Below are 18058 nucleotides of genomic sequence, written 5' to 3'. Positions count from 1 at the left end.
GAAAATCTCCCAGTTGCCACACTCCAGCACCTGTTCAGGTACACTGAGGGAGAATTTAGCAGGGCCAATTCACCTACCCAGTACATCTTTGGACTGAGGGAGGAAACCGGAGCACCTGGAGGAAACTCACACAGATGCAGGAAGAATGTGCAAACTCCACACGTGACCCAAGCCAGGAATTGAACCTAGGTCCCTGGCACTGTGAGATAGCAGTGCTAACCACTATGCCACCATGCCACCCATATTGCTCTGTGTGTATGGAACTCCTGAGGAATTTCTCACTTTAAGTCCAACATCTGAAAGAAACATGCTGAATACCTAACACCCATGCCTTGGCACAAACTTTAAACTTAGCAGATAAAATCATATCATTAGGTTAACTGTAATCAATAAGATGGAAAGTGGTAAAAGGAACAAGTGTATTTTGATCCAAGTTGCTTTCTGTTGGATTGAGTTCCACAACCTACAATCATAATCATGCTCATCATGGAAATGTAAATACTGATTAGTGGAAACAACCTACGCTGCTGGATAGCACTGCATTTACAACTCTGTTTGAACATTCTGCAGGACAGAGTTCTGATACAGCCAATAGCACACATTCTAGCACGGAAAAAGGTGGTGGAATGAAAAGATCCCGTGTGGGGAGGGCTGCAGCAGATGGAGATGAATTCAAGTCAGGTGTTCACTGGTAATTTATGAAGGAAATAAATTGGACTGGGAAAATAGATGTTAATACAGTATTAATTGTCTTAACAATTAACTTTTTTTCACAATTCAATGATCTTTTGATATGCATTTTCCAGTCTTGAGATTAAACTTTGTTGTGGTGGCTCATTTGACAAGACCGCAGTTTAAAATTGAGAGCAACAGTTAGTATGATCAATACGCAGAAATCCAGACGGTCTTGACTTTAAAATAATCATCAAAACGCTGGTAGCGCTGCATATATGGTGCACAAGCACACAACACCCAATTCTCCAATCTGTGCTCCCAACAAACAAACTGGAAGCAGAGTTTTACAAAATTGACCCTAAATATCCAATTTAAAAAGTCAATGCACTGATTTTAAGGCTATTGAAAACAATTAGATGTATTCACTTCAATGTTAGTCTGCCATTGTTTTTTTAAAGGTTTAATAGATTTGAGTTATCAATTGTCACCACAACAGAAGTGGCTAAAATGAAACAGTTAGATGTATCTCTTCATGTAACATTGAACTCATTTTGACTGAACTCATTTCATTTTCAAAGGTCAGGAATATTTTTAGAATGTGAGAGGGTTCATGGAGATCTTTTGGGTATTTCTTTCTCCCCTGCTCCCTTAAACGTAGGCATCTATGCAGTTGTTCTACTTTGTTCAAGCTGTTATTTTTCAGGTGAACATGGACAGCGATTGTGTCTGCAAACTAAATTCCAGCACCTCCTGAAAACAGATATATCGAAACATGATTGCCATTCACACAGTTCTGTTCTATCCACTCTGTAGATATTTGCAATATTTTTAAAAAATTAAACCGAGAGAGATAGCAGAAGTCCAGACATGACCACGGGTTGACACAGATTGGGATCTGAATATTGAAGATTGAATGATGTTTAGGAAGGACAGGAAGCTTGGAAAGGTCTGTTAAGTAATGATGGTATTAGCATAATAGACAAGGATGACCCAAGTTCAAGAAAGTAGGATTTAGTAGCGCTTTGCTATGAGCTGAAAAATGGTAAAGCAAAGAAGTCACTTATGGGAGTGGTGCACAAACTCGTTAATCATAACTACACAATAAGACAGAGTATGAAGGAATATTCCAGTAGTAATACTGAACACCTGTGCTATAGAACTTGCCCCACACCCAGCTAAACTGTTCCAGTACAGCTACAGTGCTGGCATCTACCCATGAATGTGAAAAATTGCCCAGGTATGTCCTTTACACAAGAAAGGGAACAAATCAAATCCAGTCAACCACCATCCCATCAGTCTACTCTTGATCATCATTAAGGTGCTGGAAGGTGTTTCAACAGCGCTATCAAGCAGAACTTATATAGCAATAGCCTGTCCACTGATGCTCAGTTTGGATTCAGCCAGGGCTACTCAGCTCCTGACCTCACCACAGTCCTGATTCAAACATGGAAAAAAGAGCTGAATTCCAGAGGTGGGATGAGAGTCACTATCCTTGATATCAAGGCTGCACGTGACTGCGTGTGTCAGCAAGAAGCGCTGGAAAATCTGGAGTCAAAGGGAATCAAAGGAAAACTCACAGTTAGTTGAGTCACACCTCGCACAAAGGAAAGTGGCTGTGGTGGTTGGAGATCAATCATCTCAGCTCCAGGACATCACAACAGGAGTTCCTCAGGGTAATGTCTTTGACCCAAACATCTTAAGCTGCTTTGTCAATGACCTTCCTTTCATCATAAGGTCAGAAATGGGAACATTTACTGATGATTGCATAATGTTCAGCACCATTTGCGACACCACAGATACTGAAGCAGCCCATGTCCAAACGCAGCAAGACCTGGACAATATCCAGGCTTGAGCTGACAAGTGACCAGGAATAATTATGCCACAAAAATGCCAGCCAATGAACATCTCTAACAAGAGAGGGTCTAATCACTTCTTGACATTTAATAGTGTTACATTGCTGAATTCCCCCACTATCGACATCCTGGGGGCTTATCACAGAAACTGAACTGTACGAGTCATGTAAGTACTGTAGCTACAAAAGCAAGTCAGAGGCTAGGAATTCTGCAGCAAGTAATTGGCCTCCTCACTCCCCAAAGCATGCCCACAAAGCAAATCAGAAGTGTTATGGATTATTCTTCCCTTGTCCAGATAAGCGTACCTCTAACGACATTCAAGAGGCTTGATACTATCTAGGAGAAAGCAACCCATGTAATTGACATTAATCCACAAGCATTCATTCCTTCCACCAGCAATACATAGTTGTACCATCTACAGGATGCACTGTAGGAGTTCACCAAGGCTCCCTAGACAGCACATTACAAACCCACAACCACCACCACCATCTAAAAAAAAAGCAGCAGAGACATGGGAACACCACCATCTGGCAGTTCCCCTCCAAGCTACTCACCATTTTGACTTGGAAATAAATCACTGTTCCTTCATCGTCTCAGGGTCAAAAACATGGAACTCCCTCATTAGGGCACTGTGGGTATATTTACTCCACATGGGCTGCAGCAGTTCAAAAAGACTGCTTCAAGGGCAAATAGCAATATGCAGTAAATGTTGCCCTGGCCAACGAATCCCATGATTGAACAAAAAATTATATTATGTCAGAAAGGTACTCATGGGGTATTTCAATCTATATGTGAAATGGAAAAAAAAAATCAGATGGGCAAAGGTGCCCTAGATGAACAGTTCACAGAATTTTTCGGATAGATTCTCAGAACAGCATGCTCTGAGCCAACCAGAGAGCAGGCTACACTAGTCCTGGTATTGTGTAACGTGACCAGATTAATTGATAATCACATAGGAAAGGCGTAGGTATTAGTGATCATAAGAATTTTGCATTCGGTTTGAGGGACAGATGAGTGGGTCAAAGACGAGAATTTTAACTTAATTAAGGACACTATGAGGACATGAAAGTAGAGTTTGCTAAAGTGAACTGGCAAATAAGATTAAAGGATAGGTCAACACAGGTTCATTGGCAGATATTTAAATGGATATTTCAGAATACACAGAATAGATCCATTCCAATAAGAAAAATTCCAAGGGGAGGACCCATTATCCATGCTTACCTAAGAAAGTTAAATACAGTATCAAACAAAGAGAAGGCAAATAATTGTGAAAAGGTGTGTGACGGTCGGAAGATTGGACAGAATATAAAGAACAGTAAAAATTACAAAAAGATTACTAATATGGAAAAATAATAGAGTGAAGCTAGCCAGAAATATAAAGACAGATTGTAAGAGTTTCTATAGATATTTAAAGAAGAAAAATATTACCAAAATGAGTGTTGATCCTATGGTGAGTGAGTCTGGGGAATTAAGAATTGGAAAATAAGGAGATGGCAAATGAATTGAACTGGTCTTCACTTTAGAGAATACAAGTAACATCCCAGAAATAGCTGTATATCAGGAATTGGAAGGTAGGGATGAACGCAGAAAAATTACAAGCACCAGCAAAGTGGTATTTAGCAAATGGTTGAAGCAGTGGGCTGACAAATTCCTGGGTCCTGATGGATTTCATCTTAGGGTCTTAAAAGAATTGGTGAGTGAGATGGCTGATGCATTGATTTTAATTACCTAAAATTCCTCAGATTCAGTGAGGTTTCAATTGGATTGAAAAACAGTCAATGCAACTCTTTCATTGAAAAGGAGTCAGTAAACAGGAAACTACCGGCTAGTTAGCTTAACATCTCTCAGAGATGTTTCATACATTAAGATCCAGATTAGAAGGAGAGTTCTGTTTAAAACTTCACTGTTATCAAGGCTTTTCAAATCAGAGCTTGTGAAATAGTTTCTTTGTGATGTGCAGCAGCAATTAATGTGTCAGAATGTTTCCTATGACTAAAATACAAGTAATTTAAGGGATTCCATTCCAAATCCATTCCTATTTGGTAGAGAACTTTATGTTTGAATCCCTCCAATTAGGTTTCCAGCTTTGCCATGATTCCAAAATGTTCCTCACCAAAGTTACAAAAATACATCTTATTTGTCTGTAACAAAAATACATCCTCATCATTCTTGGCCTCTCTGCAACCTTTGACACAGTTGACCACACCATCCCCCTCAATGCCTCTACACCACTGTCATTTGGCTGGGTGAGACTGCTTTCATCTAATTCCATTCTCATCTATTTGATCATAGTCTGAGTATCATTCGCAATGGTATCTCTTCCTGCTCCTCCTCGATGACCTTTGGTGTCCCCCAAGCATCCATCCTTGGCCCCATTCTCATTTATATGCTGCTTCTCGGCATCCAAAAGCAAATACGAGATTTTCATGTACAATAATGACACACAGATCTACCTCAACACTACCTCTTGTGATTCCTCCACTGTTGCTAAATTATCAAATGGCTTATCTAACTTCCAATGAGCAGAAACGTTTTTCAATCAAATATCTGGAAGACTGAAGCTAATAGATGTTTGCAGCGGCAAATGGGGCCCACTATTTGCCAGTGGTGGGATCTTCTGATCCTGCTGCTGTCAACGGTGTTTCCCATTCTATGCATTCTCCTGCCACCAAAAAACACGGAGCAAGGGTTCACCCTCAAAGGATCCCGCCAGCAAGAACAGCCAGAAAATTCAGGTCAATGTTTTCAGTCCCCATCTGAACACTGTTCCCTCGCTGTTGCATCCAAACTTCTTTCTGACAACAGTCAGAGATTAAATCAGTTTGTCCATTTCTGACTCTAAGGTGAGGTTCTCCCCTAATATTTGCACCATCACTAAGACCACCTATTTCCACTTCTGTAACATGAATTAACTTCACACTGTCTCAGCTGATCAGCTGCTGTAATTCTCATTCATACCGCTTTCACTTCTTGACTGAAATTTTCAACATGCTCCTGGTTTGCCTTCCACATTCTACCCTCCATAAACTTGATTGTCACCCGACAATCTGCTGGCTGTACCTTGAATCACATCAATCTCATTCACCGATCACCGAGTGCTCATTGACATAATGGCAGCCGGTAAAGCAACATCTTGATTTTAAAATTCTCATCCTTGTTTTCAAATTGCTCCATGGGCTCACTTCTCCCTATCTCTGGGATCTCTTCCAGCATGACACCCCACCAAGATATGTGCTCCTCTAATTCTGGCCTCTTGAATATTCACAATTTTAATTGCTCCAAAAATGGTGGATGCATCTTCAATTGCCCAAGCTCTTAACTGTGGAAACCCTTCCTATATCTCTACCTCGCTTCCCTTCTTTGAGATACTCCATAAAACCCACTTCCTTGACCAAATGTTTAGAGATCTGACTTAATATCTACTTATCCCCTGTTTGGTGTCACATTTTATTTCATATCAGCCATGATCGTACTGAATGGTGGGGCAGGCTCGAAGGGCCAAATGGCCTTATCTTGCTATTTTCTGTTTCTAAAACAGTTTTGTATTGTGTCTTTAAGTAGTTCAGTAATTTACAAAACCAAAATCATTAAGAAAATTAATTTAAAATATTTAACAGTGAATTACTAATCTAACAGCTACAATGGCAATTTCTGAGAAATCATCATTTCCCGAGTTTCAAACTCCCTTTGGGAGTGGGCTATTTGTCTTTGAAGAGTGTAGAGCAGTGATGGGCAACCCAGATTAATGGGTGAACCGCATGAGTGGCCCTTCATTTCAGTGGGCTACAAGATTGAAATTAGACTGCTTCACTAACCATGATCCCATGAGTAAGACGAAATGCATTGAATACATACTGAATATTTCATAATGAGTTATAGAAAAAGTTTTATTAATCTATAAATAAACAATCAATTTTAAATGGTAAAAACAAAAGAAATATTTACATTTTGGACCTAGATGGAGCACACAGTCAATGTTGCGTGCAATCACTTCAGTCATACTGACAGAAAAAAGACTATACGGATGAAATTCAGCAGAACATGATGACTCCGTGCATGGACAACAGTCAACAAATGTCTTGTGGCCACATACAGAAGCCAAACAGACTCACACAGACCCTCGGCCACAGTCTGTCCATAAGAAAATTCTAAGCATCATTCAAACCATAGTTGTTAATCTTCTGGTACCGCACAAGTAATCCTCCTGCCTCCACGTCATCACTTAGAGCATTTAAAATTAGTCAAGTGTAAAATGTAATTTTCTAACAAATTCACAGGTCCCTTTAGGCTGCAGTAGGCCGCTTACAGGCAATTTAAAAATCACTCCCTTGCCTAATCCTGTTCTGCACTCAAGCTCATTTCTGTGTCAGGAGCACTAAAGATGGAGAATTATGTCATGTGCATACAAGCTACAGTGGCTCTTTCCACTGAGTATGCCTCAGTGCCTTTTTTGTAGGGAAGTCCAATGCTATGTATAGACTTACTTGTGTGCTATTGTCATTTCCCACCTGGAACCACTTATGGTTGAAGGTCAGTCAGGTCATTTTCAGATGTAATTTCCTGTTTGACAATCAAAAGTTTCTTTCCATTATTATTTCTTTACTTTAGCACCCATTAATCAAAACAACAGCTGATGGGCATTTTCTATCTTAAAGTCTATAAACAATCACCACAAAACTGAGACTCACTCAGAACAAAATGACCCCAGTACAGGTTACTGACCATGAAGGACAACAACCCCAACAAGAACCCCCACTCACCCCAGATCCCAAAACAACTTGGACCCACATTCTTGCCATGATTGTGTTTGTAATGGGAACAAATTAGGATTTCTCAATGTGCCCCTTTTGCAAGCTAGGTGCAATAAAAACATACAATGGCTTCACAAAATACATGTGAATACAAATCAATAACATTTTAAAAAACTGATATGAAAACTCACAATGATCTTCAAACCGTACAATCCTTCAGCAAATTATAGATTCAGAAATGTGACACCATAATGAACAGGTTCTCGGTGCAATCAGGCCGTCAAAGTTGGCAGTCCATCATTAATACTTAACTCTGCACAGCAAAGCTTTAAGTAATTTTCAACAGGTTTGCAAGTAATTGTTTTCAGCAAAGTCTGTTATTTCCAAATGTTGTGCTGTAGGGGAGACCTTCTCGGGCCTGCACCCAGATGCACTTGATTACTTGGGCTCAATGACTATCTCAAAATTTAGTGAGTTGGAAATTACATCTGCCTTTAATGTACATAGAAGGAGAATTTGAACAGGCTCTTTTAGAGGCGTGGAGACAGATGCACCCCAGTTTTCAAGATCTGTCACTCCCAGTTGATCCAGTGGGCTTGAAAACATCCTTCCAAATGTCTCCCTTTATGTAAAGTTTAATGATATGTGACTAATCTGAGAATGAAAGGCAATAGTTCATTATATTTCATTATTTAACTAGTTTTTGTTGTATTGATTGTGGGGGGAATTTTCTAAAATGGCTGTGGAGAATTTGTTGAACAGCTGGGAGGTGCAAACAGTTTTCCTTTGTAGGGTATATTAATGGAAGGGTTTTTTTGTTCCCCTGTCAGGTTAACTGTAAGAATGGAGTATAAGGATTGCATGTGTTGATATGGCACTGCACAAATAAATGGTGCAATGGATTATATTATTGCTGATTCATTCACAGGACAAGAGAATCACTGGCAAAGCCAGCATTTATTGCCCATTCCTAAATCACCCATGAGAAGGTGATGATGACGCACTTTCTTGAATACAACTGAGTGGTTGTTATACCATTTCAGAGGGCAGTTGAAAATGAAAGATATTGCTATGTATCTGGAGTCACATATAGGCCAGAGCAGGTAGAATCATAGAATCCCTACAGTGCAAAAGGAGGTCGTTCAGCCCATCAAGCCTGCACTGACAACAATCCCACTCAGATCCTATCCCCATAACTCCCTGCTTGTCCCCCTGATGCTAAGGGACAATTTAGCATGGCCACTCCACCTAACCTGCATGTCTTTGGACTGTGGGAGCAAACTGGAGCATCCAGAGGAAACCCACACCGACACAGGGAGAACATGCAAACTCCACACAGATAGTAGAGTTCAATCCAAGGCCGGGTCCCTGGCAGGGTGAAGTAGCAGTGCTAACCACTATGCCACCCAATGATCCAAGAACCTCTGTAAACTGTACAGCAGCGCAAAAGTCTCCACCCTGGCTGCACACAAGTCACCTTAAATAAATAACCCACACACTCCAAAAATTAAGTTAGAGAGAACAATGGTAAAGACAATAGATTTCCCTCCCTAAAGGAGGATAGCAAACTCAATGGGGTTATAGTGTCATAGAGATTTATAGCGTGGAAACAGGCCCTTCAGCCCAACTTGTCAATGCCGCCTTTTTTTTGAAACCCCTAAGCTAATCCCAATTGTCTGCATTTGGCCCATATCCTTCTGTACCCATCTTCCCCACGTAACTGTCTAAATGCTTTTTAAAAGACAAAATTGTACCCACCTCTACTACTACTTCTGGTAGCTTGTTCCAGACACTCACCACCCTCTGCGTGAAAAAATTGCCCCTCTGGATATTTTTGCATCTCTCCCCTCTCACCTTAAACCTATGTCCTCAAGTTTTAGACTCCCTTACCTTTGGGAAAAGGTATTGACTATCTAGCTGATCTGTGCCCCTCATTATTTTATAGACCTCTATAAGATCACCCCTCAGCCTTTTATGCTGCAGAGAATAAAGTCCCAGTCTATCCAGCTTCTGCTCATAACTCAAACCACCAAATCTCAGTAGCATCTCAATAATTCTTTTCTGCACTCTTCCTATAATAGGGTGACCAGAACTGTACACAGTATTCCAACTGTGGCCTTACCAACGTCTTGTACAACTTGCACTAGACGTCCCAACTCCTGTATTCAATGTTCGGAACAGTGAAACCAAACATGCTGAATGCCTTCTTCACCACTCTGTCCACCTGTGACTCCACTTTCAAGATGCTATGAGCATGTATCCCTGGATCTCTGTTCTGTATCTCTCCCCAGTGCCCTACCATTAACTGAGTAAGTCCTGCCCTGGTTCAATCTACCAAAATGCATCACCTTGCAATGATCTAAATTAAATTCCATCTGCCATTCGTCAGCCCACTGGCCCAATTGATCAAGATCCTGATGCAAACGAAGGTAACTCTCTTCACTGTCCACTATGCCACCAATTTTGGTGTCATCTGCCTCCTATATTCTCATCCAAATCATTAATATAAATGACAAATAACAGTGGACCCAGCATTGATCACTGAGGCACACCACTGGTCACAGGCCTCCAGTTTGAAAAACAACCCTCTACAACCACTTGTCAAGGCTTCTATCAACGAGCAAATTTTGTATCCATTTACATACCACATCCTGGATCCCGTGAGATTTAATCTTATGCAACAATCTACCACGTCATGCCTTGTCAAAGGCCATGTTAAAGTCCACGTAGACAACATCAACTACATTGCCTCATCTACTTTCCTGGTTACCCCTTCAAAAAACTCAGTCAAATTTGTGAGACGTGATTTTCCACTCACAAAGCCATGCTGATTGTCCCTAACCATTCTTTGCATCTCTAAATGCCTTAGATCCTGTCTTTCAAAATACCTTCCAACAACTTACCCACCATAAACATGAGGCTCACTGACCTGTCGTTCCCAGGCTTTTTACTTGCAACCTTTTTTAAACAAAGGCACATTTGTCACAATCCAATCTTCAGATATCTCACCCGTGACTATTGATGATTCAAATATCTCGGCTAGGGGACCCGCAATTTCCTCCCTAGCCTCCCACAATGTTCTGGGATACACTTCATCAGTCCCGGGGATTTATCTACCTTGATGCGCTTTAAGACTTCCAGCATCTCTTTCTCTGTAAGATGCACTTTCCTCAAGACATCACTATTTATTTCCCCAAGTTCCCTAAGATCCATGCTTTTCTCAACAATAAATATGATGAAAAATATTCATTTAGGATCTCACCCATCTCTTGCGGATCCACACACAGATGACCTTGTTGATCTTTAAGAGGCTCTACTCCCTCCCTTGTTACTCTTTTGCCCTTTATGTATATGTAGAAGCTCTATGAATTCTCCTTTGCCTTATCTGCCAAAACTATCTTATGTCCCCTTTTTGCCCTTCTGATTTCTCTCTTAACTCTACTCCTACACCCGCTGTACTCCAAGGGATTCACTTGATCCCAGCTCCCTATGCATGTCATGTGCCTCCTCCTTTTTCTTGACTAGGGTTTCAATATCCTGAATCGTCCAGGGTTTCCTACTTCTGCCAGCTTTGCCCTTCACTCTAAGAGGAATGTGCTTATCCTGAACCCTGGTTAACACACTTTTGAAAGCCTCCAACTTATCAGATGTCCCTCTGCCTTCCCGCAGACTTATTTTACAATAATCCAATTGTGTAACAATTATTAATAGCAGCTTCTTTCATTCCAAATGTATTTGAATAATTGAGTTTAAATTCCCAAATTGCCATTGTGGTATTTGAATTCATATTCCAATAGCATAACCATCATACTACACCACCTCATTCTGTGGAACGTGTGCAGAGGTCATTGCCAGTTATATTGCATTGGTGTGACTGCTGCAGGATAAGCCAGTTTTAAACCACGGTGTTGTTGCAGAACCAACAATGCTGAAGTACAGTGATAGAAACTGTGTAAATGAGATTTAGGATTGAAAGGAGGTTATGTCGGAGCTGTGCCAATTAATTTGTTAAGTTCTGTACCAGGCATTCACATGAATGGCAGCAAGGGGAACCTTTATGCTGTTGAGAACTTCCAGTTGCCAGTAGATGTCATCACAGGAGTAACTTCTCACAGCATCCACTGTTGTATTAATTACGTAACTGAAATTCTCTTTGTCCACACTCACCAACATGCACAATTCAACTGGAGCAGGAGAACACCATTAATGAATATCAGAAGTCGCTAACTGTCCAAAATGATCAATCTTTCTTTAAAGAACTTTATCATTGAGGATATCCATACCAGTCTTTGAACTTTACATTGAAAATTTGTCAGCCAGTGGTGTCATTTCAACATCCCAGACAACTGAATGAAAGTTTTTGTCTAACTAAGAATTAACTAGCAGTGTAGGTTATTGTAAATAAGAACACAACTTTATTTCAGATGAATAGTAATAGACCAGGAAAAAATTTTTCAAAAGATGCACAACTCCAGCAAACATTTGATTCATAAGTGACAAACTACTGAAATAATGATGGAAAGTTCATTATCTTTAACAAGCAGGAAAATATATTCTGAAGTGACTTAGCTGACCTTGAGTGGCCCTTGGCAGGAAGTAAAAGGTAGCATTAGTTTGAATATAGCACAACGTGTAGTAAACGTTTATCTACTGAAGGCACCAGGGACACTGGGGGCAGAATTTCCACAGGAGTTTTCCAATCTTCTGGAAGTTCAGTTTGGACCATGATTTTAAACTACATTAATTATTGGCCATTTGCTTATCTTTCTTTTTCCACATAGCTAACAAAAAAACTAATCATTGGTGTACTGCTTTTATATACAAACATGTGATACATTAAATGTATTCCCTTAAATAATTTGCATCATTATTTTATCTTCCATCGGTTTTATGCCACCTTTCTTTGCATTAACTACACAAATGGTGCAAAAGTATTGGAGTATTTCCTTCAACATATTTATGTAAAAAGGAACAACAAGACATAGCAATTCCATAAACTCCGAGACACTGGGCAACCCAGCCCGATGGGAACTATGTTAGCCGGGCCTGCTTATTTGCCAGAGAGGCTCCACATTGTATCTCCCAGTGTCAGGAGAACCTCACCAAGTAAATCAGAACGGTTTCCTGGCTGGGAGCAATGTCAATTTAGCACAATAGCACTCTGGTTATCACTGCTGCCTCACAGCACCAAGAACCTGAGTTCAATTCCGGCCTTGGATGACTGTCTGTGTGGAGTTTGCACATTCTCCACGTGTCTGCATGGGTTTCTTGCGGTTTCTTCCTATGGTCAGAAAGATGTGCAGGTTAAGTGGATTGGTCATGATCGATGTGTGAGTTATGGGGATAGGGTGGGAAAGTGCCGCTAATTTGAGTGCATTTTCAGAGGGCCAATACTGTACATCAAAATTAGAAAACTTCACTATAGAAACATTCCTCCAGTACAAAAGACATTCATTAACCACTACTCTAAACTCCAGCTTCCAGCTTTTCACTTGCCCCCAGGTTTGTACACTTAACTAGAGCATTGAGTGGTGGATATATTACATCAGCCTTCATAAAAAAAGTGTAAAGATAAACCCAGTGAATTACAGGCCAGTCAGGTTAAGCTGTAATTTGGGTTGAAATTAATTGTCACTTGGGCATATGCAGGCTAATTAAGGGAAGTCAGCATCGCTTTATTAAGGGCAAATCGTGTTTGACTAACTTGCTGGACTCTTTTGGTAAGGTAGCAGATAGGCCAAATGGCCTCCTTCTGCACTGTAGGGATTTGATGGATTATTCCAGAGGCCACTACAATTTAGTGGTGCCTCAGAGATTTAGAGAGTCATAAAATTCCTACAGTACAGAAGGAGGCCATTCAGCCCATACAGTCTATACCGGCCACAATCCCACCCAGGCCCTACTTCCATAACCCCACACATTTATCCCGCTAATCCCCTGACACTAAGGGGCAATTTAGCATGGCCAATCCACCTAATCTGCACATCTTTGGATTTAACGGGAGCCGAATAGATTTCCCATGTCCTGATCACAGGTCCTGCCATCTGAAATAAGAAGCCACTAAAAGTCATCTTGATGTCTTACCTTCCAAATCTCCTGCCCCACAGTCCCGAAAAGCCCTGCCTCAGGACCCTATCCCACCCTCACTCACCTTTGGTCTGGGGTCACAAGACATTCCTGGGCATCTAGTGCATGCAGCGCTGCCAGCGCCATGACTAACAGTAATGAGTAGCTACCAGTCTGATTAGCCAGCAGCTCTTGGCGGGTGGGATTTCCATCATTAGGGACTTCATTCAAGGAGCAGGCCTGACAGTAACCACTTAGGTGCCTGAGAGGCACTTGGTTCTGTCAGGCCTCCCCCACATAAATGACATTCTACCTCACAAAACATTCATCCCTATCACAGAAAAGTTACAGCACAGGAGCCCATTTGGTCCCTCATATCCATGCTGGCTCTCTGAAGGAGCAATTGAAATAGTGCCATTCCCTGACAATTCTTGCAAACTCTTGCTTTTCAGACAATAATCCAATTTCCTTGTGAAAGCCTCGACTGAACCTGCCTGTACCACACTCTCAAGTAAAGCATTCTAGACCCTAACCACTCACTGAGTGAAAAGGTTTTCATGCTCCAATTGTTTATTTTTTCAATTACCTTAAGTCTGTGCCCTCTGATTCTTGATCCTTCCACCAATGTGAGCAGTTTCTCCCTATCTATTCTGCCTAATCCCTCACGATATTGAAAACCTCTATCACATCTCATCTCAGTTTTCCCTTCTCCAAGGAAAAACAGTTGTAATTTCTGCAATCTTTCTACGTAACTGAAGTTTAAAGTTTATTCATTGGTGTTACAAGTAGGCTTACATTAACACGGCAATGAAATTACTATGAAAATCCCCTATTCACCACACTCCAGCGCCTGTTTGGGTACACTGAGGGAGAATTTAGCATGGCCAATGCATCTAACCAGCACGTCTTTCGGACTGTGGGAGGAAACTGAAGCATCCAGAGGAAACTCACACAGACATGGGGAGAATGTGCAGACTCTGCACAGACAGTGACCCAAGCCAACAATCGAACCAGGTCCCTGGTGCTGTGAGGCAGCAGTGCTAACCACTATGCCAACGTGCTGCCCCCCCTTATGCAGAAACCATTCATGTGATTTCTTCTCCAACCCTTGGAGAACTTCACTGTAGAAACATTCCTCCAGTCCAAAAGATTCATTAACCACTACTGTTTCCTGGCTCTCAGCCAATTTTGTATTTGTGTTGCTACACTCCCCTTTATTGCATGAACTTTAGCTTTGCTCACAAGTCTGTCATGCAGGTCTTTATCAAATGCCTTTTGGAAGTCCTGTACATCACATCAACAGCATTACCTACATTTACCTTCTCTACTGCCTTACCAAAGAGTCCAGCAAGTTAGTCAAACACGATTTGCCCTTAATAAAGCAATGCTGACTTCCCTTAATTAGCCTGCATATGCCCAAGTGACAATTAATTTCAACCCAAATTACAGCTTAACCTGACTGGCCTGTAATTCACTGGGTTTATCTTTACACTTTTTTTATGAAGGCTGATGTAATATATCCACCACTCAATGCTCTAATTAAGTGTACAAACCTGGGGGCAAGTGAAAAGCTGGAAGCTGGAGTTTAGAGTAGTGGATAATGAATGTCTTTTGGACTGGAGGAATGTTTCTATAGTGAAGTTTTCTCATTTTGATGTACAGTATTGCCCTAACTAATCTCTTCCCTGTACTCATAGTAGCTTCTCTCCTGTTGAAGTCAGGTGGCAGTTCTCACACCGAGCTGTACTAAGATCGCAAACGGAAAATGCTGGAAAATCTCAGCAGGCCTGACAGTATCTGAGGAGGGAATAGAGTCAATGTTTCAAGGGCGCACAATGGTTAGCACTGCTACCTCACAACACCAGGGACCCGAGTTCAATTCTGGCCTAGGGTAACTGTCTGCATGCAGTTTGCACTTTCTCCCCGTCTGCATGGTTTTCTCCAGGTGCTCTGGTTTCCTCCCACAATCTAAAACTGTGCAGATTAGGTGCACTGGCCATGCTAAATTGTCCCTTAGCGTCAGGAGATTAGAAGGGAAAATATGTAGAGTTACAGGGATAGGAATTGTGGTTGGTACAGACTCGATGGCCTGTATGGCCTCCTTCTGCACCATAGGAATTCTATGATTCATATCTTCCTATTTGTGTCATTCCAGATTCGAAACGTTAGCTCTATTCTCTCTCCACAGATGCTGTCAGACCTGCTGAGGTTTTCCAGCATTATTCGTCTTTGTTTCAGATTTCAACACCTGCAGTAATTTGTTTTTATTTCTGTAGTAATTCTGTACCTGTATTTTATGATACCAAGACCTCCCGCTGAGGTGTACAAACAATCCGCTCAGCGGCCGAAAATATTTAATTGTAGGTTTTGATGTCCATTCTACTAATATTCTGAACGTGTCTGAATTCGGTTCATGACATATATCTAGTGTAACTAGTGTCCTGGGATGTACTGGAAAAGGCAGAATGGCATTCTGGATTATTTGAGGGGCGATGAAAAGATGCACTAAACACCAGAAAAGCCCAGTTTCTGGACAGTGGTGTTCACAGAAACAGCCGCGACTGAACAAACACACTCCTGTCCACAAGCCGGATTTTCACTCAAACTAATGACCTAAATTAAATTTCACTCAAAATCTCCTCATTAATAGACTGGCTATTTCACAATATGATTAAAAAATCCACCAGCATCTGGGGCAGTCTGGAGTTTTCAATAGATCTTGTTCAAAGCAGACAGCTGCAGCCTGCCCACATGGAGAGAAAATATCAACAAAGCGGATGTTGTTCACCTGCTGATTTGCTCAAATCTGTTTAAAGTCGGCATGTGACTGAGTCCCTGCTCAGTGGGAGTTAGTGAGGCAGAGAAAAATGGTCAGAGGATTCAGCCAAACACACACTGAAGCCCAGGAAATGGCGCGGCTCCGAGCGGGACTGACTGACTCCTGTCAGCCCGGCTCAGCTACCTGGAGCCCCGCAGCACCGGCAACTCAGCCCCTGGACTGCACTTTCCCTCACAACACCACAAAACACACACTATACATCCCACAACACACTGAAACACAGCTCTTGCCGTCAGTTAGAGTCTGGGTTGTAAATTGGAATTCACCTCGGGATGAACCTGGCTTGCTCGCCCACTCTCTGCTGGAATTCCTCCCAGTCCGGCTCCGCATCCGGAGCCTCGAAGTTGATCATTTCGGAGACTTGTCGAAATCCTTGGGCGAACTCGCGGAAGTTGACAGAGCCGTCCCTGTCCGAGTCTAGTTTGTGAAAGATCGCGGCGATCTGTCCCTCCTGTACTTGTAGTTCCCGGCACACTGTGGAGAATTCATCATACTCAATCCGTCCGGAATGGTTAATATCACAGGCGTGGAAGAGGGCGCGCAGTTTCACCTCCTCTTTTTCCATCCGGAAATGGGGAGGAGGGGAGGAGGGGAGGGAAGGGGGATGGGGAGAACAAAATCTAGAGAGAAAATCCAACCAGATCAGTTCCCTCCCTCTCAGCACCTCCCTTGATGCAAAAGATGCAGTGACTGGGGGTGGGGGCAGTCTCTCTCTCTCATTCATGCTCCTCTCCCCTTTTCATTTTGGGGCAGATTTGCAAGGCAAAGCAACTGACTGTTAGACTCCAGAGTGTTTAGGTAAAGTTACCGAGTATGAGCTCTGTCCCTGCCCCCTCCCTCTCGGTGGGCTGTGTTGGATGAAGCCGCTCCCATACCCGGAGCTGTGACACTCCTCACTACCTGCCACCTCTCCTCACTGTTAAACAGCTGTTAGAGCTGGAGGTGACAGGCCGTCCTGACGTCAGCCTCACAACCGGACTTTTCTCTCAGTCATATTTATTTTGCTCCTGTTTCCCTCTCTCTCTCTGCACCATTAAAGCTGTCCACCTCACTGACTGGAAGAGGGGGAGTGGCCGCCGGCTGAATCGCTGGGAGAAATGCACTTTTTCAACTGACCCAGAAATACACAACTTTCTTCATTTTACTCCACATCCGCCCCTAATTCCACACTTGGCTCTCACAACTCAGGAGTGTTGAAGAGGTGATGTTAGCGGCCAGTCTGGAAGTTTACTATGTTATAGTCAGTCTGGGTCACCTGTAGACACATTGCCCTTTGTCGATGTTGGAATGAGCTCCAAATAGAGAGGGGCAAGTGGGAACTGTCGCAAATATCACAGTAACTTCACTGAGTGTTGATGTAAGCCTACTTGTGACTAATAAATAAACTTCAACTTTATAAGATGTGAGCTTCAACAAACAGTCTCCGGATACGAATGTGGGGCTTCAGGCTGTTTGCTACAGCGACGGGAAATGGGAGAATCAGAAAGGTTTCGGGATCCCTAAAGAAAGCGGCCGCTGGGCGGGGTGGGATCTAGAAATGGGCTGAAGTATAATGGAGGCTAATAAACAGCCGCAGGGACTGGAATAGAGGCCGGCCAACTGGAGAGGGATCCCGATTTCAGCTGACCCCACAGCAGTGACTGTCCAGTGAAAACTAAGAAAAATCATCTCCATGATGTCTTTAGACAGCAGGGGGTCCGGAACCAGGGGCAGGACAACCCTTCACTCTGCAGACTTGGACCTGGAGGTGATGCTGGGGGGCGTGAGCAAGAGGAGGAGACTCTCTTCCCAGGTGGTGGCAGGTAAAGGTCACTCACACAGATCAAACCAGTGTGAATGAACAACGCTGCCGTCAGCAGCAGCAAAGGGTGGGT

The 18058-nt window shown here is 42.3% G+C and overlaps 1 protein-coding gene across 1 annotated transcript in view; it reads right to left on the bottom strand.

Annotated features, from left to right (window-relative positions):
* Window positions 1-16762, bottom strand: part of rasef (RAS and EF-hand domain containing) — a 59635-nt gene extending 42873 nt beyond the window's left edge. The window contains exon 1 of the mRNA XM_080188856.1: window positions 16451-16762. Within this exon, the coding sequence (XP_080044982.1) occupies window positions 16451-16749 (299 nt within the window). The 5' untranslated portion in view covers window positions 16750-16762. The remainder of the gene's footprint in view (window positions 1-16450) is intronic.
* Window positions 16763-18058: the final 1296 nt, after the last annotated feature.

The sequence above is a fragment of the Carcharhinus amblyrhynchos genome, chromosome 5 (assembly GCF_965287045.1).
Source record: "Carcharhinus amblyrhynchos chromosome 5, sCarAmb.v2.hapA, whole genome shotgun sequence".
In the NCBI taxonomy this organism is placed as follows: domain Eukaryota; kingdom Metazoa; phylum Chordata; class Chondrichthyes; order Carcharhiniformes; family Carcharhinidae; genus Carcharhinus; species Carcharhinus amblyrhynchos.
Note: the sequence above shows the minus strand (reverse complement) of the source record. Positions and strands in the feature narration are given on the sequence as shown.